The sequence below is a fragment of the Heloderma suspectum genome, chromosome 2 (assembly GCF_057233095.1).
Source record: "Heloderma suspectum isolate Gila_16-S chromosome 2, 16-S_ref, whole genome shotgun sequence".
Classification (NCBI taxonomy): Eukaryota; Metazoa; Chordata; class Lepidosauria; order Squamata; family Helodermatidae; genus Heloderma; species Heloderma suspectum.
Genome location: NC_139459.1, coordinates 363,808,863 through 363,831,911, shown reverse-complemented (window position 1 = coordinate 363,831,911; position 23,049 = coordinate 363,808,863). Strand labels below are relative to the sequence as shown.

General features: G+C 45.0%; 1 protein-coding gene across 14 annotated transcripts in view; it reads left to right on the top strand.

Moving 5' to 3' along the window:
* LOC146355727 (uncharacterized) overlaps positions 1-13,803 on the top strand; it is a 75,363-nt gene extending 61,560 nt beyond the window's left edge. For 3 of the 14 annotated variants that reach the window (XM_084831077.1, XM_084831079.1, XM_084831078.1), the window contains 3 exons: positions 5,990-6,235; positions 8,382-8,447; positions 13,073-13,803. In XM_084831077.1, the coding sequence (XP_084687203.1) occupies positions 5,990-6,235; positions 8,382-8,416 (281 nt within the window). In that variant the 3' untranslated portion in view covers positions 8,417-8,447; positions 13,073-13,803. Of the gene's footprint in view, positions 1-5,989; positions 6,979-8,381; positions 8,448-9,097; positions 9,312-13,072 lie in introns of all 14 variants that reach the window. The other 11 variants (XR_014787214.1, XR_014787216.1, XR_014787212.1 and 8 more) reach the window with 7 other exon arrangements.
* The last annotated feature ends 9,246 nt before the right edge of the window (positions 13,804-23,049 follow it).

Here is a 23,049-nt window from a genome sequence, read left to right as displayed (position 1 = left end):
ACATTCAAGACCGTTCTTATATTATCTCTCATCTGTCTCCTTGGTAAGAAACCACTTTGGTCCTCATATACAAACTCCTGCAATATTTTCTTGAACCTTTCTGCCAAAATTGTTGCAAATATCTTATAGTCATTGTTTAATAATGAAATTGGTCTGTAGTTTTTTGTCGAGGTTAAATCCTGTCCTACTTTAAGTATTAATGTTATATATGCTGTTTTCCATGTTTCTGGTATCTCCCCCTTTTCTAAAATACTGTTCATCATATTTTTCAACGGTTGTAAAATTTCTTTTTCACACTTCTTATAATATAATCCTGATATTCCATCTGGTCCCAGAGTTTTTCCCAATTTAATTTTTTTTATTGCTTCCACCATTTCATTTACTGTTATTGGGCCATTCACCATTTGTTTTGGGTAAATTTTGTTTATGAATATATTTGTCCATTAATTCTGGGGAGATATCCTGTCCTTTATACAAATTTGAATAATATTGATAAAAGGCTTTCTGAATTGCCACATTATCGGTTAATTCTAATCCACTTTCGCTTATTTTCAAAATTGTTTTCTTTTCTTTTTCCTTTCTAAGTTTATAGGCCAACCATCTTCCTGGTTTATTAGCAAATTCAAAATTTCTTTTACAAAGTTTAATTTTTTTTGCATATCCTGGACTGTTAACATCAACAATTGTTGTTGGAGTAATTTAATCTGTCGGAGGACATTTGCCTTTGCCAGGTTTTTCTTTAGGAATTCTTCTTTCTCCTGTATCTGTTTTAGAATATTTTGTACCTTGTCTTCTCATTTTTCAGTTGTGTGTTTTGTTGTACAAATTACCTCTCATATACACCTTACTTCCCCTTCATGGATCACTGCCTAAAAGATATGACACCGGAAGACGAGCCCCTCAGGTTGGAAGGTGTCCAATATACTACTGGGGAAGAGCAGAGGGAATTTCCAAGTAGCGCCAGAAAGAGTGAAGCGGCTGGGCCAAACCCGAAAGGACACTCAGCTGTGGATGTGTCTGGTGGTGAAAAGAAAATCCGATGCTGTGAAGAACAATGTTGTTTAGGAACCTGGAAGAGGATGAGATGGCTAGATAGCATCACCGATGCAATGAATATGAACTTGAGCACACTCCAGGAGAGAGCGGAGGACAGGAAGGCCTGGTGTGCTATGGTCCATGGGGTCACAAAGAGTCAGACATGACTTAATTACTGAACAACAACAACAATAGGCCCTACTTGCATCCCACTGTTGTTGTTGTTCAGTCGTTAAGTCATGTCCGACTCTTCGTGACCCCATCGACCAGAGCACGCCAGACCTTCCTGTCCTCCGCTCTCTCCCAGAGTGTGCTCAAGTTCATATTAATTGCATCGGTGATGCTATCTAGCTATCTCATCCTCTGCCGTCCCCTTCTCCTTTTGCCTTCAATCTTTCCCAGCATCAGGGTCTTTTCCAGTGACTTTTCTCTTCGCATTAGGTGGCCAAAATATTTGAGCTTCAGCTTCAGTATCTGTCCTTCCAATGAGCAGTCAGGGTTGAGTTCCTTTAGGATGGACTGATTTGACGTCCTTGCAGTCCAGGGGACTCGTAAGAGTCTTCTCCAGCACCACCGTTCAAAAGCATCAATTCTTCGGCGCTCAGCCTTCCTTATAGTCCAGCTCTCACAGCCATACGTTGCTACTGGGAAAACCATAGCTTTGATTATATGAATCTTTGTTGGCAAGGTGATGTCTCTGCTTCTTACTATGCTGTCTAGGTGTGCCATAGCTTTCCTCCCAAGGAGCAAGCGTCTTTTAATTTCATGGCTACAGTCACTGTCTGCGGTGATCTTGGAGCCCAAGAACATAAAATCCGTCACTGCTTCCATTTCTTCCCCTTCTATATGCCAGGAAGTGATGGGGCCAGATGCCATGATCTTCATTTTTTTAATGTTGAGTTTCAAACCAGCTTTTGCACTCTCCTCTTTCACCCTCAACAAGAGGCTCTTGAGATCCTCTTCGCTTTCTGCCATTAGGGTGGTATCATCTGCGTATCGGAGGTTGTTGATAATTCTCCCGGCAATCTTAATTCCGACCTGTGATTCATCCAACCCGGAGTTTCTCATGATGTACTCTGCATATAAATTAAATAAGCAGGGCAACAATATACAGCCTTGTCGTACTCCTTTCCCAATTTTGAACCGGTCGGCTGTTCCATGTCCAGTTCTTACTGTTGCTTCTTGACCCTCGTACAGGTTTCTCAGGAGACAGGTAAGGTGGTCTGGTACTCCCATCTCTTTCAGAATTTGCCACAGTTTGTTGTGATTCAGACAATCAAAGGCTTTAGTGTAGTCAATGAAGCAGAAATAAATGTTTTTCTGGAATTCTCTTGCTTTCTCCATGATCCAGTGAATGTTGGCGATTTGATCTCTAGTTCCTCTGCCTCTTCGAAACCTAGCTTGTACTTCCGGTAGTTCTCGGTTCACATACTGCTGAAGCCTAGCTTGTAGGATTTTGAGCATCACCTTGCTGGCATGTGAAATGAGCGCAATTGTGCGGTAGTTTGCACACTCTTTGGCATTGCCCTTCTTTGGAATTGGAATGTAAACTGACCTTTTCCAGTCTTGTGGCCACTGTTGAGTGTTCCAAATTTGTTGGCATATTGAGTGCAGCACTTTAACAGCATCATCTTTTAGGATCTTAAATAGCTCGCTGGAATACTGTCATCTCCACTAGCTTTGTTATTAGTAATGCTTCCTAAGGCCCACTTGACTTCACTCTCTAGGATGTCCGGCTCAAGTCCGTTGACCGCAGCATCATGGCTATCAGGGACATTCAGATCTTTCTTGTATAGTTCTTCTGTGTATTCTTTCCACTTCTTCTTAATCTCATCTGCTTCTGTTAGGTCCCTGCCTTCTTTGTCGTTTATCATGCCTGTCTTTGCACAAAATGTTCCTTTGAGATCTCCGATTTTCTTGAAGAGAAAGAAAAGAAGAGGCCTTTTCTTGAAGGCCTCTTTGCCTTCTTGCGTTTCTTTTTCTTTGGGATGGATTTAGTTGCTGCCTCCTGAACAATGTTACAAACCTCTGTCCATAGGTCCTCAGGCACTCTGTCTATCAGGTCTAATCCCTGAAATCTATTCCTCACCTCCACTGTATATTCATAAGGGATATGATTTAGGTCATACCTGAATGGTTTAGTGGTTTTCCCTACGTTCTTCAATTTAAGCCGAAATTTTGAAAGAAGCAGCTCATGATCTGAGCCACAGTCAGCTCCAGGTCTTGTTTTTACTGACTGTATAGAGCTTCTCCATCTTTGGCTGCAAAGGACATAATCAATTTGATTTCGATATTGACCATCTGGTGATGTCCATGTGTAGAGTCGCCTCTTGTGCTGTTGGAAAAGAGTGTTTGCTATGATCAGCGTGTTCTCTTGGCAAAACTCTATTAGCCTTTGTCCTGCTTCATTTTGTACACCAAGGCCATGCTTGCCTGTTATCCCAGTGATTTCTTGATTTCCTACTTTAGCATTCCAATCCCCTATGATGGACATCTTTTTTTGGTGTTAGTTCTAGAAGGTGTTGTAGGTCTTCATAGAACCGATCAACCTCAGCTTCTTCGGCCTCAGTGGTTGGAGCATAGACTTGAATTACTGTGAAGATGAATGGTTTGCCTTGGATTCGTACTGAGATCATTCTATTCTTTTTGAGATTGTACCCCAGTACTGCTTTTCCCATCGTTTTGTTGACTATGAGTGCTACTCCATTTTTTCTAAGGGATTCTTGCCCACAGTAGTAGATATGATGGTCACCTGAATTAAATTCACCCTTGCTTGTCCATATTAGTTCGCTGATTCCCAAGATGTTGATGTTCAATCTTGCCATCTCATGTTTGACCACCTCCAGCTTACCTTGATTCATTGATCTGACATTCCAGGTTCCTAAACAATATTGTTCTTTACAGCATCAGATTTTCTTTTCACCACCAGACACATCCACAGCTGAGTGTTCTTTCGGCTTTGGCCCAGCCGCTTCACTCTTTCTGGCGCTACTTGGAAATTCCCTCTGCTCTTCCCCAGTAGTATACTGGACACCTTCTGACCTGAGGGGCTCATCTTCCGGCGTCATATCTTTTAGCCTTGTGATGCATTCCATGGGGTTTTCTTAGCAAGAACGCTGGAGTGGGTTGCCATTTCCTTCTCCAGTGGACCACATTTTGTCAGAACTCTCCGCCATGACCTGTCCGCCATGACCTGTCTGTCTTGGATGGCCCTGCACGGCATAGCTTATGGCTTCACTGAGTTATGCAAGCCCCTTCGCCACAACAAGGCAGTGATCCATGAAGGGGATTTGTTCCCTTATCCAGATTCAATTCAAAAAATTCTCTCAATTTCTTTTTAGTGTCATCCACAGCTTTTATTTTGAAATATCATTTCATTCAATCTCCATCTAAAAGCAGTGCTTCTTTTCACATATAACATAGATATAGGGTTATCATCTGAAAATGATCTTGGTAGCACTTGTATTTTGCCAATATTTGTAGCAAGCTCTTTAGTTGTCAAAATCAATCCTTGAAAAAGATTTATGTCTTTCTGAAAAATATGTATATTCTTTTGAGTTTCTATTTTTATCTCTCCATACATCTACTAAAGCCAAATTGTCCATCAGTTCAAATAAACTTTTAGGTAATTTCCCTTGATTACGCTTAATTTTTTTCTCCGATATTCTATCCATTTGAGGTGCAATCACCCCATTCCAATCTCCCATTAAACATGAACTGTCAAAAGTTAGATCCACGAGTTTGGATAAGAGATCCTCATAAAATTCTGCTTTGTGGTCATTAGGTGCATAAACCCCTAAAATCAACGTTGATACACCATTCAGTGCAATTTTAACTCCCACAAAACGACCTTGTTCATCTGACAATACCAATTCCAGTCCCAAATGTGGCTTAATATATAGAACTACTCCATTTTTCTTTTTTCAGCTTGCAGTTATAAACTCTTCACCTAATTTTTTATTAATTAAATATTTGGTATCTCCTTTCGTAATATGCGTTTCTTGTAAGCATATTATACCTTGTTTCAATTTTTGTTAATAGTAAAATATTTTATTTCTCTCTTGAGGAGCATTCGCCCCATTAATGTTCCAAATTAAAAATGTATAATCCATTTTTTAGAAAATATAAGATTAAGGTATATTCTTAATTTCCGCCTGTTGCACCGTGAGTGCTGTCTTCTTCTTGTACATCAGGTTGTAGGTCTGTCCAATCTTTTCCATAGGTTCAAAGGAACTCTCTTGCTTTTTGAACTGAGTTTAACTTAAATCTCTGTTCTCTGTAAGAGAAGACCACACCTTCTGGGAATTCCCATCTAAACATGATCTTTTTCTGTTTCAGGAATGTTGTTAAAAATGCATAATCTCTCCTTTTCCTCAGAAATCTTCCAGGAATTTCTTTCATGACTATAATCTCTTTGCCCACCATGTTCAATTTAGTTTTATAGTGTTTCTGGAGAAGTGAATCCCTTGTAGTTTTCTTTACAAAATGGACAATAATATCTCTGGGTAGACCTTTTGTTTTTGCACATGTCGAATTCAGTCAATAAGCTCGATCTATTTCCATTTCCATTATTTTCTCTTCTTTACTCAAAAAGGCTGTGATAGTCTTTACCAATTCAGTTCTGAGGTCAGGTTCTGCACTGCCATAACTTTCCGCGACCCCAATTAAAAAAATTAAATTAACGTGATAAGACGTACCTGGGAATGTGTGGTTCAATCCAGCTGGGTGTGTGGACGTTTCTGTTGGAGGGGGGAGATATAATGAAGGCGCTAAGGGAACTCCATTGGGTAAGGTTGGGGCACTAAGGGAGTGTGCAAGGGGGCTGATTAAATGAGAAGGGATCTGTCCATGAGGGCTGAGGTGAGAGGGTGAAGCTTCCACTGAGTATCATATTCCGAAAACCTAAAATGCTTGTGAGTGCGTGAGTGAAAAACACCCCTGCATTTTTTCTCAGGCATCCAGTTGAAAGACCTCTGCCTGACTCTCAGCTGCACTGTTTTTGGATCCCAGCTGAAGGTTGGATATCTTACAAGGTTGCACAGTCTTAGAAGGCGGCATGGCTGTGAGGGGTCACGAAGGGGCCCTGCGCGTCTGAATTTGCCACTACACCACTGGCCTTCGGGCAACGGGCAGAGCTCGCTGAAACCTGCAAGGAAGGAGTCCGGGGGAGCGTGTTTTTCTCTTCAGCTCCAGGCAAGAGGTAGCTTCTCCCAGGCAGCTAAAGCACACTCCCAGGCGGGGCCAACAAGGCAGTAAGTTTGGCTCATCCGCCCCCGACTGGAAAGGACCGCTGTCGCGGAGGCGGGCGAGGCGAGGCGAGCGCAAGCGGCTGGACCCAGGCGCGCAACCCCGCACAGACGGGCGAGGACGCCAGGCAGGGCCGGGAGGAAGGCGGGCCGCGGCCGCGAACCTGGGCGGGACTGATTTGCGTGTCTGCCCGCCCCGTTCCCTTCTCATTGGCCGGGAGGCGAAGCCGGGGCCGGGCGCCGCTGAAGTGGCCGCCAAGGAGGGCAGCCGGGGCTGCCGGTGCATGTTGCGCAGCCCTCCGTGCGTTTGGGGAGGTTCCGTCCCGCTCCTTGCGGGGCTTGTGGAGCGGAGGAAGCAGCGGGTCGCCGCCTCAGGGCCTGTCTGTTCCGCAGGACGGAGCGGGGCCGTCTTTCTCCTGAGCTCCGGAGTTTGGCGAGCGGAGGCTTCCCCGTGGCGCCTGTCCTGCGGGTTCGGCGTCTTCGCAGCGCCGTCCTGGGCGCGCCGTGGAGACGAGTTCGCGCTCCGGCCGTCATGCCCGCCTGGAAGAATTAGTTGCGCGGGGGGGGGGGGGGCTTGTTCCTTGCAATAAGTGGGGGCAGCCACGGGGCCTTTGGGGCCTGATCCAGCATTAAATCCCAGAAGAAGAAGAGCCGACTCTCGCTTGGCAGCAAGCACGCCGCTCGCAGCATTTTGCTGGTAAGAAGCGGCGCCGTCTTCGGTTTGTTCTTGCCCCTGTTTTGTGGGGGAGCCGGAGAGAGGAAAAAAATTAGCACGATAGCACCTGGCTGCGCTCTGTAGGATACAGGCAGGAGCCCATAGTTTATTTCTCTGGTTTGTTCGTTTCAAAAACCTTTTTGAAGGAAGTAGGTGCGTGTAAAACCTTCCATGCCTAGGTAATTGAAAATATACTTGTTAATCTCCGTGTCCGTTTGTAAATCCATGGCGCTGAGATGTTGTTCTCGCTGGTAGATCTTAAGGTTTGCTCATGTGACGTATTCAGGGATGTTAAATTCTGGTGCGTCAAGCTGGATGCCTCCGAGCATGTGCAGAGACCTCTTCCTCCAAGAAAGACAATGTCTTTTTCTTTTAAAGGACCCCAGGGCTAATGCTCTCTCAGTAGGTCAAGAGGCGTTAAAAAGAATTTTATGTAAGAAGAGGGTTGGGTCTCCTCCCCTCCTGGCTATGAACTGTACCCCTCTCTAAAAAGAACGGAGGAAATTGTAAAGATCCTTCACTCTCCCCCCCCCACCCCGCAGCTATTAGGGAAGATTAAATTCTGCCCTGTCCAGTAAGATTTTGCTAGAGAAAAGGGGTACATTTGAGCATAAGCAGTGTGCATTTTCCTGAGTACTAAGCACAGCCCTGCACTTCTTCTCAATATTTGGGATTGTGTGTGGGGTGTGGTCGAGTCTTGAAGCTTCAGCTGCAGTTTGAATTTCACATGCCAGCAAGGTTATGCTCAAAATCCTACAAGCTAGGCTTCAGCAGTATGTGAACTGAGAACTACCGGAAGTACAAGCTGGGCTATTATCTTAAATAATAACACATTATTCTTTAAGATTTTTACTGCCAGGGGTGGGGGTGGGGGAGCTTGTGGGCTTTTTTCCCTCAGAGCCCAGAATAACGTCATTGGCCGTGGGTGCTGTTCACCTTGACTTGCAGGGTGGTGTGGTGTCATGTGCTGTAATACCTCCGGCAACAAAGTGTCTTGGGCTGGCTCTGATGTGGAGGGGCTTCCAGGAGAGCGGTGTTGTCTGGCTTTGGTGTCCAGGGCAATTCTCGCTCCCGCCCTGACACTTCCTCCGAGCCCATGGTCTCAGCCCTAGAAGTCTGACCGAGAGTCACGGCACTGTCTGTCCCCTCATTTGGAGATCTCTCTTGCGCATGTGTGCGCCACTTCCCGCTCATTGCCTGTCTCTTTGCCTCTAGGGTCACCATCATCAGTGCAGCCCCTTCCAGGAAGGCACTGAGTGGGACTGGCTTCTGACTAAACCTTCTGGATCGGGGCACCTTTCTCTGTTTCCCCGCCCCCAATGTTATTTTGGAAGAACACAAGGCTGTCAAAAGTAATAATACCAATGTTCTCTTTTTGCATTCAGTTCAGTTTTGGTGCTCCCCTTCTGGTTTTGCCTAGAGGAAAAGACCTCCATCAGACACAAATTTAGGTGAGTCTCCGGAGAAAGCAGTTCACAGAGAAATCTTTCATAATAGGCCAGACCTGTGCATTTCCACCAGAAACCTGTTTTAATTCTCCCCTCCGTTCCAATTTGGCCTTGCTGGTTGTATCTTCCTGACAGTGTTCTCCATTTTGGGTTTATTTGCAGAAAGCTGTATAAACTTAATCAGTAAAAACATGGCCGTGATATCCTAGGGAAAGATCATAGTTCCCTACTTATGAATATCTCTTTCCACGCAATCAGAGCTTTCTGTCAAGGTTGATGAAGCTGGGACAAGATGTGTGGGTTCCCAGTCACCAGGGCTCAAATCAAATCCTCCCGCAGCTAGGAAGCTCTCTGGGTGACCATGGGCAGGTCAGCTAAGGGATAAGCATTTCTTGTCCTATGGATTTGGCCTGCGTCTTTCGGAATTTTCTTTAACTAGAAGAACTACTCAAATTAATTCCAGACCCAATATAATTTACCTCAGCCTTTGGATCTTCATTTGCCTTTCCCCACTTCCCACCACATAACTGATAGGGCCTTTCAGATCCCCCATTTGTTGAAACAACATGTGAGGGGGCTTCATGGGACTGCGTGGGCTGCCCCACCCCTGACGTGCACAGCAGCCACCTCCCACCACGTGTGCATTCGGTCAGTACATGTACAGGCTCTACGCAAATACTGAGGAGGGTACGTGCCAGCCGACTTTGGAGCAAGGCAACGCCACAGCATCCCACGGCATCTGGGCAGTGCCAGGAGCAGCCACGGAGGCCCTTTCGCTGCTTTCTTCACCCAGAAACACAATTGGGGAAGGAACTGGTGTAAACAGCTGCCGGAAGAGGCACAGCAGGAGGAATGGAGCACAGCGGGGTCTGTATTTATTTTCACAGGCTTTAACCCATAATTCCATCCCCTTTCCACATTAATCTGCAAATATTAAAAAAAATCCTCTCAAGATACTTATCTAGATACACATTTCAATATGTATTAAAATATGTATCTTCTCTCAAGACGTGTGTTTAAATGCCTATTTAGATACGTTTCAACTGCTGAAAACTCAGTCACAATATTTGGAGTCGTGAAATATCTGCTAAATGCTGAACCTCTCACTAGTCGTTTAGATTGGGATGTTTCCTAAAGGGCTTCACCAAGATGGAATTCCTCCAGGATCCCTCTACTGAGAAAAGGGAGGCAATTGGCCAAGGTGGATTGCCGCCCTCTTCGCTTTCTTAAGGTGCTCAGGGGCCCTCTTGTGGCAACATTTTGGCACTGCAAGCAGTCATTACTACTGAGGCCATCCCCTGCACACCACGCACAACCTACCTCGATACGACTGTATACACAATGGTATTGTGGTATTGTGGCTGGTGTGTGTGTGTGGTTTTATATGAATGTAGACATCTGCACTTCCCCCTTTGCACTGCACAAAAAGGATCGAGATTTCTCCCCCCACCATGTTTTATAAGTGCACATATAGGCGGATGACGGAACAAAAGGAGCCCGACAATCCTCGAAACACAGATGGAATGGATTTTACACAGTCTGTACATCCTTAAGTCGGATGGCCCCGCCCACGTTGGGACGTATCCCCCATCATGCTTGCTTGGAAATAATTTGGCCCTGCTATTTGTATGATGCCTAGAGCATCCTATGTGATCAGATGTTTAATTCATTAATTATTGTATGTATTTATTAAAGGTCTTGGGAGACAGTGAAGTTCACGACAACAAAATTTGTTTGAAAAGGTTCAATTTTATTGCCTTTTACAAAAAAAAAATAGCACAATACTCTCAGACTCTTGATTTAGAATATATACCCTGGAAAAGTTTGTAAATTAGAAAATATTCAATATTGTCTCTTTAAGGGCATTCTTACAGTATTAATGCTTCCTCCTCAAAAAGGCACAGAATTAACCCTCCTGTCCAAGGTATTAGGTATTAAAGTGTATGATTTCTTCCTTCAGAGGGACAACATAAAGAGAGAATCCAGTGGCTTATATCATAAAGAGTTTTCTTGGCACTTGAAAAAACCAAACAATCAATAACCATATCATATCAGTCCACCCCACTAGAGTGCATTGGTATTGGAGGTTCACAGCTGATATAGACGTAGATATAAAAGAAATCCCAGAATAAAAATTAAAATCTGTGTTTCCAGCATGTGACCAGGAGTTGCTACAGACTCACCAACATCTGAGGTCATTAAATGTTCCAGCCATAGAGGTTTTGAACATCCTTGAAAAATGATTTTTCTTAGAGCCCAATAGAACTGATCGGGGGAGAGCTCTTACTTATCCAGAGTTTGTGATGAGAGAATATAAATACATCAAACTTTTACCTGTACAAATTCTAATAGTGCAACTTCAGGTTGTTACAGTGTTTTGGCTATATGTTCTTTGGCGTATTTGGCTGTAAAACTCAGATTTGCTGTAAAGCTTAGGCAAGAAAAAGTGGTGTTTGCTTAGGGATGTACGAAAGTCACTTACTTGGTCCCGCAGCTTGCTTCGCGGTGGGGGGGAGGCGCTTCGGTTCTCCCCCTGAGGTTCAGGCCGGGGGGGGAGGCGCCCCGCCTCGCCCGGCCGAAATTCAGGCTGGGGGGGGAGGCGCCTCGCCTGGCCGAAATTCAGGCCGGGGAGAAGCGCCCCGTCTCCCCGGCCGCGAAATAAAAAGTTAATTAAAAACACGCGCACACACACCCGTGATAGGCTACGTAACGATTTACGTAGCCTATCACGGCTAAATTTCCAAAGTCAGCCATGATAGGCTACATAAATCGTTACGTAGCCTATCACGGGTGACTTTGAAGAAAAAGGGGGAAAAAGCGCATATGCAAATAGCGGCGCCCATGGGCGCCGCCATTTGCGTTCCTTATTTGGGCCCAGGTAGTCTATGTAAATCTTTACGTAGACTAGCCAGGCCCAAATAAGGAATGCAAATGGCGGCGCCCATGGGCGCTGCCATTTGCATATGCGCTTTCCCCCCCCCCCCAAAGTCACCCGTGATAGGCTACGTAACGATTTACGTAGCCTATCACGGCTGACTTTGGAAATCTAGCCATGATAGGCTACGTAAATCGTTACGTAGCCTATCACGGGTGTGTGTGTGTGTTTTTTAATTCACTTTGTAGCGGCGGCGGCCGGTCAGAAGACCGGCCCCCGCCGAACTGCTGCCGGGACCCGCCGCCGAGATGGACATTCGAGGGAGGTAAGTCCCATCCCGGGCGGGGAGGCGGAGAATTTCAATTTCGGGGGGCCGAATGCGTTGGCATTTGGCCTCCCCGAGATTCGTGGAGAAATTCTCCGCCATCCCTATGTTTGCTTGACATTAACACAGAGAACTTTGTCTCTCCCTAGTGGCAAGACCGCAAGTTGCAGTGCAAGTGTGCTTCAGTCCTTGGCTGAAAACCTAAACCTTCTGATTTGTGGCGGGGAATACATTCAAAGTTAAGGACTGTCAAGTCCCCCTCTTTCCAAGGACAGAAGATTCAGGAACACCCCCAAGCTGCAAACATAGCCTACTAAAGGGAGTACAGCATTAGTTGTATACCTGATCTGGGTTCAGCTGTTCTACTGGCCAACCACACCTCTGCCCCGATTCCCATCCCAGACAGATGCCCTGGAAGGAGACCATGGTTGATGGTACTGAAGGCCACTGGGAGTTCAGAAGAACCAATGGGGATGCAGCCCCCCTGTCAAGTTCCAGCATGGGTCACCCATCAAGGTGACCAAGGCAGTCCCAAAACGGCCTGAACCCAGATTGGAGGAGATCTCTCTCGTTTGGCCCTTTTGTAAGCCTCACCGGCCCCAGGTGTTTTACACCAAGGTAGCACTGAGCTCATGTGGATTTACAATAACCATCCTCGTGCTGAGGTCATCTTCTAAGCATATAGATCAGGGGAGGGGAACGTATGGCCCTTGAGATGTTGTTGGACTACAGCTCCCATCAGCCTCAGCCAGCATAGCTAATTGTGAGGGGAAAAGAGAATTGCAGTCCATCAACATCAGGAGGGTCACTGTTCCCCATCCCTGTTAGATCAACATTATTTTATTAAAACCTCCAGATTTTTCTGAGCATTGGAAGAAGAATTGTAAATATTTTTAGCACGTAAACATTGCATAGTAGTTCAAAGGGTTTTCATTTCTGCATAGCCAATGACTATAGGTCGGGGGATAGAAGCAAAGTGTTGGTTTCAGTGTAGAGTTGGTCCTTCTTTGGCATTGCTCTGGGCCAGCATTTCCAGAAACTGTCCTGAGGGAGCTCAGTTTGCCACCAGCTGGATCCTGGCATGGACAGAACGTCCTAAAGATGCAATTGCAGAGAGCCACAGTGAGGACTTATACCAGGGATGGGGAAGGTGTGGCCATCCAGAAGTTGTTGGACTACAATTCCAATCACCCTTCACCATTGGCTAGGGCTGATGGGAGTTGTGGCTGGGCCTGGGGAAAGTAGCAGTAGCTGGAGACTGAGTTTGAAATCCCTCCCCCATTATTCTATAAGCCCTGAGCCTGCCTTTTCTAAAACATCCGGAGGACCATATATTCCCCACCCCTGGCTTGCAGAGAGAGAGAGAGAGAGAGAGAGCAAGCACTACTTATGTAGAATCATAACAGAAGTTCTATGTTAACATTTCAGATCTAACCAGATCAACAGCTCTCGGAATCCATCAGTCTCATGAAGAGGACCATCCTCAGTAGTCCATTATCAATGGGTGAATCATGAGTTTGGAGGCTGTGTGCTCCATATCATGTCTTTGTATGAATGTTGTGTTGCTGTCATTGAAAAGGGACTAGTTGGAATTTCTCCTACAAGTTAAAATATGGCGTAGATTTACTTCAGAAGATGGTTCAGAATGGTTCGAAAGAAGACTTTCTTGAGAATATCTGAAGGTCAGTAAAGTTTAAGGTCAGTTGTGCCTAAAGGTTTCTGCTGCCAAATTCATGGCACTGGTTGGCCCAGAAGGGAACAAACAGCTGCAAAAGCACAAGTAAATTTGTGGTAATTTGCAAAGTGTAAATTTGATCTCATTTTGCCCAATAGAAAATCATAGGAATATGCCCAAGACCAATATTCAACATTACAGCTTCCAAAGGCCTTACCGATAAATCTGGGGAGATTTGTCTGGAAGCAGTAAGATGCATGGAGATCTGAAATCCCCCCTGACCTGCAGGAAAACAAAAGGGAGACAGGATAAGGCACATGGATAAGCTAAATGTGATTTAAGTCCCATTGATTGCTCTGATTGACCTGAAATTTTATTTTGTTTTGTTTTTTATTTGTATTGGAATAGTATTCTAATGCTGAAGTTCTAGTTAATTGTTATATAATATGGAAATATATAAACTATGCATATATGAGCATATATAAATTCCTGTCTCATGTTTTATTTTGTAAACCACTTTGGGAAAGTTTTTATCTTTTAAGGTGATATATAATTATTTCAAAGAACTGAACGGTCAATTTTCACATCTGAACTAAGTGCAACTAAGAGAGCCTAGATCCAACCCTTTGTTTCCACTACTCCATCTATCCCTCTCTAATCCCTTCTCATTGCACACAGGCAACAATCTGGTTTGGTTTCACTTTAACCCATGTCTAATCAAGACAGCAGACACTAAGGGATCCAAGATTTTGAGGTCGATGAAATTTAGAGCTCAGTTTTGTCAACCATTCCATGCTGTCACATTCACTGGGGTGGTTTTGCAGCTCAGAAATCCACAGTCAGCTACAAAAGCTGATCATTGGAATTCTGGTATCTAATTCTGGTATCCAGATACAGGGCAGTTGCTACGGGAATATGCTCAAAAATGTGAGACTGCAGTTTCCTGAGGACTTACCATAAACTGCAGAACATCCAGAATGCATAGTGAAATATGTAGTGGCCTTGGATCCAATTCGGCCTGTGACAAAACAATAAGGAAACAACTTGAAACATCTAGACATCTTTAGAAGTGCTTCAAAAATTCTGTCACTGATGATTTCCTTAACTAAGTTCACTTCCCTAAATAAAATAACCATTAGTCCACACTGCTTCAACTCACTCCTGACTGCCTCTACTGAGCCTTTTTATATTATTCCAGTTGGATCATCTGACAAATGACTTACACTTATCTGAGTATCTGCCAGCTCATTGGCCTATGAATATGAGCTACTGAGGGCCAATAGAATGTTTGTAAATGACCTATCAAAATGGTACCTTTTTAATCCTCCTGTCTAATACATAAGCCAACAGATCTGTGATAGACAGAGGCTGCCCACAGTAAATTTAGAATAATGTAGTGATTAGGCTTCAGCTTGAACTGACCTTTTCATCTCTCACAATTAATGTTGTTTACAAGTGGGTATTAACCCTTCATGGATCACTGCCTTGTTGTGGTGAAGGGGCTTGCGTAACTCAGTGAAGCCATAAGCTATGCCGTGCAGGGCCACCCAAGACGGACAGGTCATGGCAGAGAGTTCTGACAAAATGTGGTCCACTGGAGAAGGAAATGGCAACCCACTCCAGTATTCTTGCCAAGAAAACCCCATGGAACGTAACACAAGGCTAGAAGAGATGACACCGGAAGATGAGCCCCTCAGGTCGGAAGGAGTCCAATATACTACTGGGGAAGAGCAGAGGGAATTTCCAAGTAGCGCCAGAAAGAGTGAAGCGGCTGGGCCAAAGCCGAAAGGACACTCAGCTGTGGATGTGTCTGGTGGTGAAAAGAAAATCCGATGCTGTAAAGAACAATTTTGTTTAGGAACCTGGAATGTCAGATCAATGAATCAAGGTAAGTTGGAGGTGGTCAAACATGAGATGGCAAGATTGAACATCGACATCTTGGGAATCAGCAAACTAAAATGGACAGGCATGGGCGAATTTAATTCAGGTGACCATCATATCTACTATTGTGGGAAGAATCCCTTAGAAGAAATGGAGTTGCACTCATAGTCAACAAAAGGGTAGGAAAAGCAGTACTGGGGTACAATCATAAAAACAATAGAATGATCTCAGTAAGAATCCAAGGCAAACCATTCAACATCACAGTAATTCAAGTCTATGCCCCAACCACTGAGGCTGAAGAAGCTGAGGTTGATCGGTTCTATGAAGACCTACAACACCTTCTAGAACTAACACCAAAAAAAGATGTCCTCTTCATCATAAGGGATTGGAATGCTAAAGTAGGAAGTCAAGAAATCACCGGGATAACAGGCAAGCATGGCCTTGGTGTACAAAATGAAGCAGGACAAAGGCTAATAGAGTTTTGCCAAGAGAACACGCTGATCATAGCAAACACTCTTTTCCAACAGCACAAGAGACGACTCTACACATGGACATCACCAGATGGTCAGTATCGAAATCAAATTGATTATGTCCTTTGCAGCCAAAGATGGAGAAGCTCTATACAGTCAGTAAAAACAAGACCTGGAGCTGACTGTGGCTCAGATCATGAGCTTCTTGTTGCAAAATTTCTGCTTAAATTGTAGAACATAGGGAAAACCACTAAACCATTCAGGTATGACCTAAATCATATCCCTTATGAATACACAGTGGAGGTGAGGAATAGATTTCAGGGATTAGACCTGATAGACAGAGTGCCTGAGGAACTATGGACGGAGGTCCGTAACATTGTTCAGGAGGCAGCAACGAAATCCATCCCAAAGAAAAAGAAATGCAAGAAAGCCAAGTGGCTGTCTGATGAGGCTTTACAAGTAGCTCACGAAAGAAGGGAAGCGAAAAGCAAGGGAGAAAGGGGAAGATATATCCAACTGAATGCAGATTTCCAGAGAATAGCAAGGAGAGACAAGAAGGCCTTCTTAAATGAACAATGCAAAGAAATCGAGGAAAACAACAGAATGGGAAAGACTAGAGATCTCTTCAAGAAAATTGGAGATCTCAAGGGAACGTTTTGTGCAAAGACTGGCATGATAAAGGACAAAGAAGGCAGGGACCTAACAGAAGCAGATGAGATTAAGAAGAGGTGGCAAGAATACACAGAAGAACTATACAGGAAAGATCTGAATGTCCCTGATAGCCATGATAGTGCGGTCACTGAACTTGAGCCGGACATCCTAGAGAGTGAAGTCAAGTGGGCCTTAGGAAGCATTAGTAACAACAAAGCTAGCGGAGATGACAGTATTCCAGCTGAGCTATTTAAAATCCTAAAAGATGATGCTGTTAAAGTGCTGCATTCAATATGCCAACAAATTTGGAACACTCAACAATGGCCGCAAGACTGGAAAAGGTCAGTTTACATTCCAATTCCAAAGAAGGGCAACGCCAAAGAGTGTGCAAACTACCGCACAATTGCGCTCATTTCACATGCCAGCAAGGTGATGCTCAAAATCCTACAAGCTAGGCTTCAGCAGTATGCGAACCGAGAACTACCGGAAGTACAAGCTGGGTTTCGAAGAGGCAGAGGAACTAGAGATCAAATCGCCAACATTCGCTGCATCATGGAGAAAGCAAGAGAATTCCAGAAAAACGTCTATTTCTGCTTCATTGACTACGCTAAAGCCTTTGATTGTGTGGATCACAACAAACTGTGGCAAATTCTGAAAGAGATAGGAGTACCAGACCACCTTACCTGTCTCCTGAGAAACCTGTATGAGGGTCAAGAAGCAACAGTAAGAACCAGACATGGAACAACCGATTGGTTCAAAATTGGGAAAGGAGTACGACAAGGCTGCATATTGTCACCCTGCTTATTTAACTTATATGCAGAGTACATCATGAGAAATGCCGGGTTGGATGAATCAGAAGTCGGAATTAAGATTGCTGGGAGAATTATCAACAATCTCCGATATGCAGACGATACCACCCTAATGGCAGAAAGCGAAGAGGATCTCAAGAGCCTCTTGTTGAGGGTGAAAGTGGAGAGTGCAAAAGCTGGTTTGAAACTCAACATTAAAAAAACGAAGATCATGGCATCTGGCCCCATCACTTCCTGGCATATAGAAGGGGAAGAAATGGAAGCAGTGACAGATTTTATGTTCTTGGGCTCCAAGATCACCGCAGACGGTGACTGTAGCCATGAAATTAAAATACGCTTGATCCTTGGCAGGAAAGCTATGGCCAACCTATACAGCATAGGAAGAAGCAGAGACATCACCTTGCCGACAAAGGTCCGTATAATCAAAGCTATGGTTTTCCCAGTAGTAATGTATGGCTGTGAGAGCTGGACTATAAGGAAGGCTGAGCGCCGAAGAATTGATGCTTTCGAACTGTGGTGCTGGAGAAGACTCTTACGAGTCCCCTGGACTGCAAGGAGGTCCAGTCAGTCAATCCTAAAGGAAATCAACCCTGAGTGCTCATTGGAAGGACAGATACTGAAGCAGAAGCTCAAATATTTTGGCCACCTAATGCGAAGAGAAAACTCTCTGGAAAAGACCCTGATGCTGGGAAAGACTGAAGGCAAAAGGAGAAGGGGACGGCAGAGGATGAGATGGCTAGATAGCATCACGGATGCAATTAATATGAACTTGAGCACGCTCCGGGAGAGAGCGCAGGACAGGAAGGCCTGGCGTGCTATGGTCCATGGGGTCACGAAGAGTTGGACACGACTGAACGACTGAACAACAACAATTACCTTTCAAAACACATTATTTTTATATGACCAATATTTTACCTCAGACTTTGGTTCTCCACAGTCAGGACCAACTTGTCCCATTGATATCAATGGGCCTATTCTAAGCATAACTGGTTCCAGCCCATGGTAAATATCACAAGGAGATGTGTGCCCCAAGACTCAAGTTCATAGCATCCCAAGGACTTACCATGGACGGTGAAAACTAAAACAGAGATCAGCCTGGAATCCACCTCGCCCTGCATCAAAGCAAGAAGGAGAAAACTTGGCACACTGAACATCCCTAGAGTTAGAATAACCCTAATAGTTAGGGTTCTTTTCGGTGCAGTTCCTTTAACACAGGTGTGACATGTATGGTCAGGGCCAGAAATATTGGAACAAGGATAACTGTTTTGGCAGTTGGCCTCTGTACACCACCACACTGAAGTTGAAAGGAATCACACCCAAATGGGAGTGAAGGCAGGACTGTCAGCTGTAATTCAAGGGGTTCGACAAAAGTGAGGCACTAACCATTCAGGAAGGACAGCCAGTGGCATACACACACACCCCCCATCCTTGGTGGCTCATAAGTAATGGAACAAGCCAACATCATTTCAGACTTAAGGGTCGCCTTTAATACCTGGATGAAAATCCTTTGCAGTCAATGACTGCCTGAAGTCTGGAACCCATGGACATGACCAAATGCTGAGTTTCCTCCCTCAAGATGCTTTGCCAGGCCTTTACTGCAGCTGTCTTTAGCTGCTGCTTGTTGTGGGTCTTTCTGCCTTCAGTCTTGTCTTCAGTAAGTGAAAAGCATGCTCTGTTGGGGTGAGATCAGGTGACTGACTTGGCCATTGAAAAACATCCCACTTCTTTGCCTTCAGAAACTCTTGGGTAGCTTTTGCTATATGTTGTGGGTCATTATCCACCATCTGCAATATGAAGCGGCATCCTATCAGTTTGGCAGCATTCGGGTGAATCTGAGCAGAAAGTATAGCCCTATACACTTCAGAATTCATCTTGCTGCTTTTATCAGCAGTCAGGTCATCAATAAACACCAGTGACCTGGCTCCACTGGCAGCCACACATGCCCATGCCATAACACTGCCTCCACCATGTTTGACAGATGATGTGGTATGCTTTGGATCATGAGCTGTTCCTTTCCTTCTCCATACTTTTCCCATCATTCTGGTACAAGTTAATCTTGGCTTCATCAGTCCAAAGACTCTTATTCCAGAACTGAGCAGGCTTTTGTAGGGGTTTGCTGGCAAAGGCTAATCTGGCCTTTCTGTTCTTGAGCGTTACCAGTGGTTTGCACCTTGTTGTGAAGCCTCTGTATTTACATTCATAAAGCCGTCTCTTGACTGTAGATGTTGACAATGACATGCCTACCTCCTCAAGAGCGTTCTTGACCTGTCTAGATGTTGTGAAAGGGTTCCTCTTCACCATGAGCAGAATTCTGCAGTCATCCACTTTAGTTGTCTTCCGTGGTCTTCCAGGCCTTTTGCTGTTGCTGAGCTTACCAGTTAATTCCTTCTTTTTCAGGATGTTCCAAACTGTTGTCTTGCCACTCCCACTGTTTTGCTATCTCTCTGATGGGTTTATTTTGTTTCCTCAGCCTAATGATGGCCTCCTTCACTCGCATGGACACCTCTTTGGACCTCATGTTGGGAGTTCCAGTGAACAGCTACCAAATGCAAATGTAGCACTCAGAACCACCTCCAGGCCTTTTATCTGCTTGCTTGGTCATGGGGCACCCAGGAAACAGGCCACCCCTGGCCATGCAGCTGCTTGTCAGCCATTCGTTCCATTACTTATGAGCCACTAACGATGGGTGTGTGTACGCCACTGGCTGTACTTCCTGAATGGTTGGTGCCCCACTTTTGTCAAACCCCTTGAATTACAGCTGAAAGTCCTGATTTTGCTCCCATCTCGGTGTGTTTCCTTTCAACTTCAATGTGGTGGTGTACAGAGGCCAACTGCCAAAACAGTTATCCTTGTTCCAATATTTCTGGTCCTGACTGTATATCTAGGTGCCCCTCTGAGCATCCTAGCTGCTGCATTCTGCACTAGCTGCAGGTTTCGAATCAGAGGCAGGGGCAGCCTCACGTAGAGCATGTTACAGGACTCTGATCATGAGGTTACCAGTGCATGGATCACATGGATAGTTGACATGCAGTGGCAATCGTGCATGACAGTGCTGACAACTGATATGAAATGGTATAGCACAGCAGTTTTCAAACTCTGAAACTTATGAGCCCCCGATGCCTATCCTTTCTCTGGAAAGATAGTGAGTCTGGGCAACACCTATAATCAGAGTGGCTCCCACATTCCCTGGGCCTTACCACCAACTGTGGAATGTCCAGATAGCATCATAAGATACGCAGTGGCCTGGAAGCCATCTTGAGCTGCAACAAAACAACACAGAGACAACTTAAGGTGCCTGAAGATCCCCAGACCTCCAGTGAATTTGTTCTTTCCAAATCTTGGTAACAGACATTCTCTGAATGTGCAAATATTGACCTAGTTCTCACGATCACCACAGCCCACCATGACTTGCTTAAGCTACAATGAGCTGCAGCACCTGTGGGCATCACATTGCCTATCCAAGCCGCGGGCATCGCTTGTCATGTTGTCCATGGTGTCGGTTATTTGAGAGCTGTTTACACACAACCCCTAGTATAGCAAAGGCCAGTAGCCCACTGCCCATCAAGTATGGCAGGCAGAGGAGGGGGGATGGAGTGATCCCCTGCCGCTGGTGACCCCAGAGATATGGGTAAAGTTTCGGGCACCCTCAATTCTGTCCCCACAATCAAGGGTGCCCCAAAAGTAAAAATCTCTGAGCCCATTGAGGTGGGGGATAGTGTCCAGAGGTAGCAAAGTTAAAACGTTGCTATTACAAAACTATCAAATGTTGATACAATCTGAATAGAACAGGAGTAATAATTCCAACACAAAAGAGAATGTTTGGGATTAATATTTGTGATGAATTTTGGAAATGTATTTTCTGGAACCGTCCAGTGTTACCACCTTCCTTCAGTATAAAACAGGGCTGGGCAACTGAAATGGGGTGTGTGGGGGGTGGTGTGGAAAGTCAGGGGCGGACTTCATAGACACACACAGTAGAATTATAAAATTAATGGATTTTAGAATTTTTTATGCATATAAATATGACTGGGTATTCTATACAGTTGAGACCTCTGAATATTTGGCCAGGCCATTTTAAAGATGAGGTCTGTTCTTCTAACCCCTTGAACAAATAGGAGATGGCACACACCCAGGGTACCCACTGAAAGAGTGGTGGACATGCATCGTAATCCCCAAACTCACTGGCTGGGGGGCGTTAGGATGCCATGGAGGTACTTCCTCTTCCTGCTTCCAGCAGAGAAGAGCTCTGCCATTAAGGGGGTCCACCTGCCATGAGCCCCCAATTATGTCCTGTGGGAAAGCTGTGTGGGTGCAAGGCTACCGGCGGTGGGGATCCTGCCGGCAGAAGCTCCCAAAATAGGGCTTTCTGGAGGTGTGGTGCAGCAGGGTTTAGATCTGCTGGACCCAAAACCCCAGCTATCTGCCCATCAGCGATCTCATGCTAGCATAGCTAATATGCCCCCCTCAAAAACAACAATAACCAGGAGGGGGATATTTAAGAGATCCTCCAGGCTAAAAAGCCCAGCAAAACTGGCCCCCCGCTCCAGCCTTGGCCAGCATAAGTGCCAGGTGAATCAAAGAATAGAGGGCCCCAATTTGCATAAAATTTGCATATCCTAATGTATGCAAACTGATGACCATTGGGAAATAGCATAATTTTAATAGAATACAGTACTCTGTGACCAGGTGACCGGTGTGCCAGGCTGCTCAATCTGCTGTTCAGGTGCTGTGGATGGGCAGCTTCAAGGCCCAGCTCTTCCGCCTCATGTTCTTTACCCTTAAACCAGACCTGGACTGGACAGCCCTTGAAAGAGCAGACACCTCCAGAATGGAAGGCGCTGTTCTGGAAGCCCTTCAAAGAGAGGACTGTCCTCTGAAAAAGAAGATACTTGGCCCCCAGGAGAGAACTCAACACAGGGAAAACTTCGGGAGACGTTGGGCCCTGTTTATTGCCTATATGTGAATCAGAAATTTGAGATGGATATTAATGGATACAAAATGTTTTTCTTGCTGTTGTAAATATTACATTACATTATTAATCCATGAAGATAATGGGGATTATTTCCTAACATTTACTAGGAGAAGGAAGAATGATGCTGGATAGATAATATTGATTACTATATTGATATTCGTTTTTATGGATCACGAATCTGTTATTTTATGATATCTGTCTTTTTTACATGTTTTGTGAATTAACAGTGCAATCCTATGCATCTCTGCTCAGAGGTAAGCCCCATTAAGTTCAATGGGACTTACTCCATGGGAAGTGTGTATAGGATTGCAACCTTTTTTTCTCTCTTTTTAAAGAAATACTGAATTTTCAGACATCTCTCAGGGTGTCTTTTCTAGACTGTATGGTAGTTGCCTACTCAGAAGTGCATTGCCAGTTACAATAGCAAAGGTGAGTTTGTGGTTATTAGCCCAGTGGTCTCTAGCAGTTTCATTCTGTTAAAGAATTCTTGGTAAATATCCCAAACAAAGGAATGCTCAAGACCTCTGCTTCTGTAGACTTACCATAAACAATAGACAGTCCTGCTTGCATAGTAAAGGTTGCGGCGGGATGGGATTCCCACAGACCTGCAAGAAAAGAACAAGGGGATGCAGCCTGAGGCGTCTGAACGTTCCTAGATTTCCCTTCTTCATGATCTCATCCAGTCCTGAGAAGGAAACCCAGGAGTCTGGGGTCACACGCATTTCTAACCCCTGTTCTTTCCCCCCGCACTAAGGAGAAGGGACCCAGGCATCCTGCCTCCTCCTCCATATCTGCTATAACTCCCCCAATGAGCTTGGAATGCAAGACTGGGTGAACCCCAGCCAAGTCTTCAAAACACAACAGGCCTGAGGGAGGGGGTCCTCCCATCCCCCAATAAGCCAATTTCCACCTTACCACCATCCCCCCCTCCCCCAGTAGAGACATGG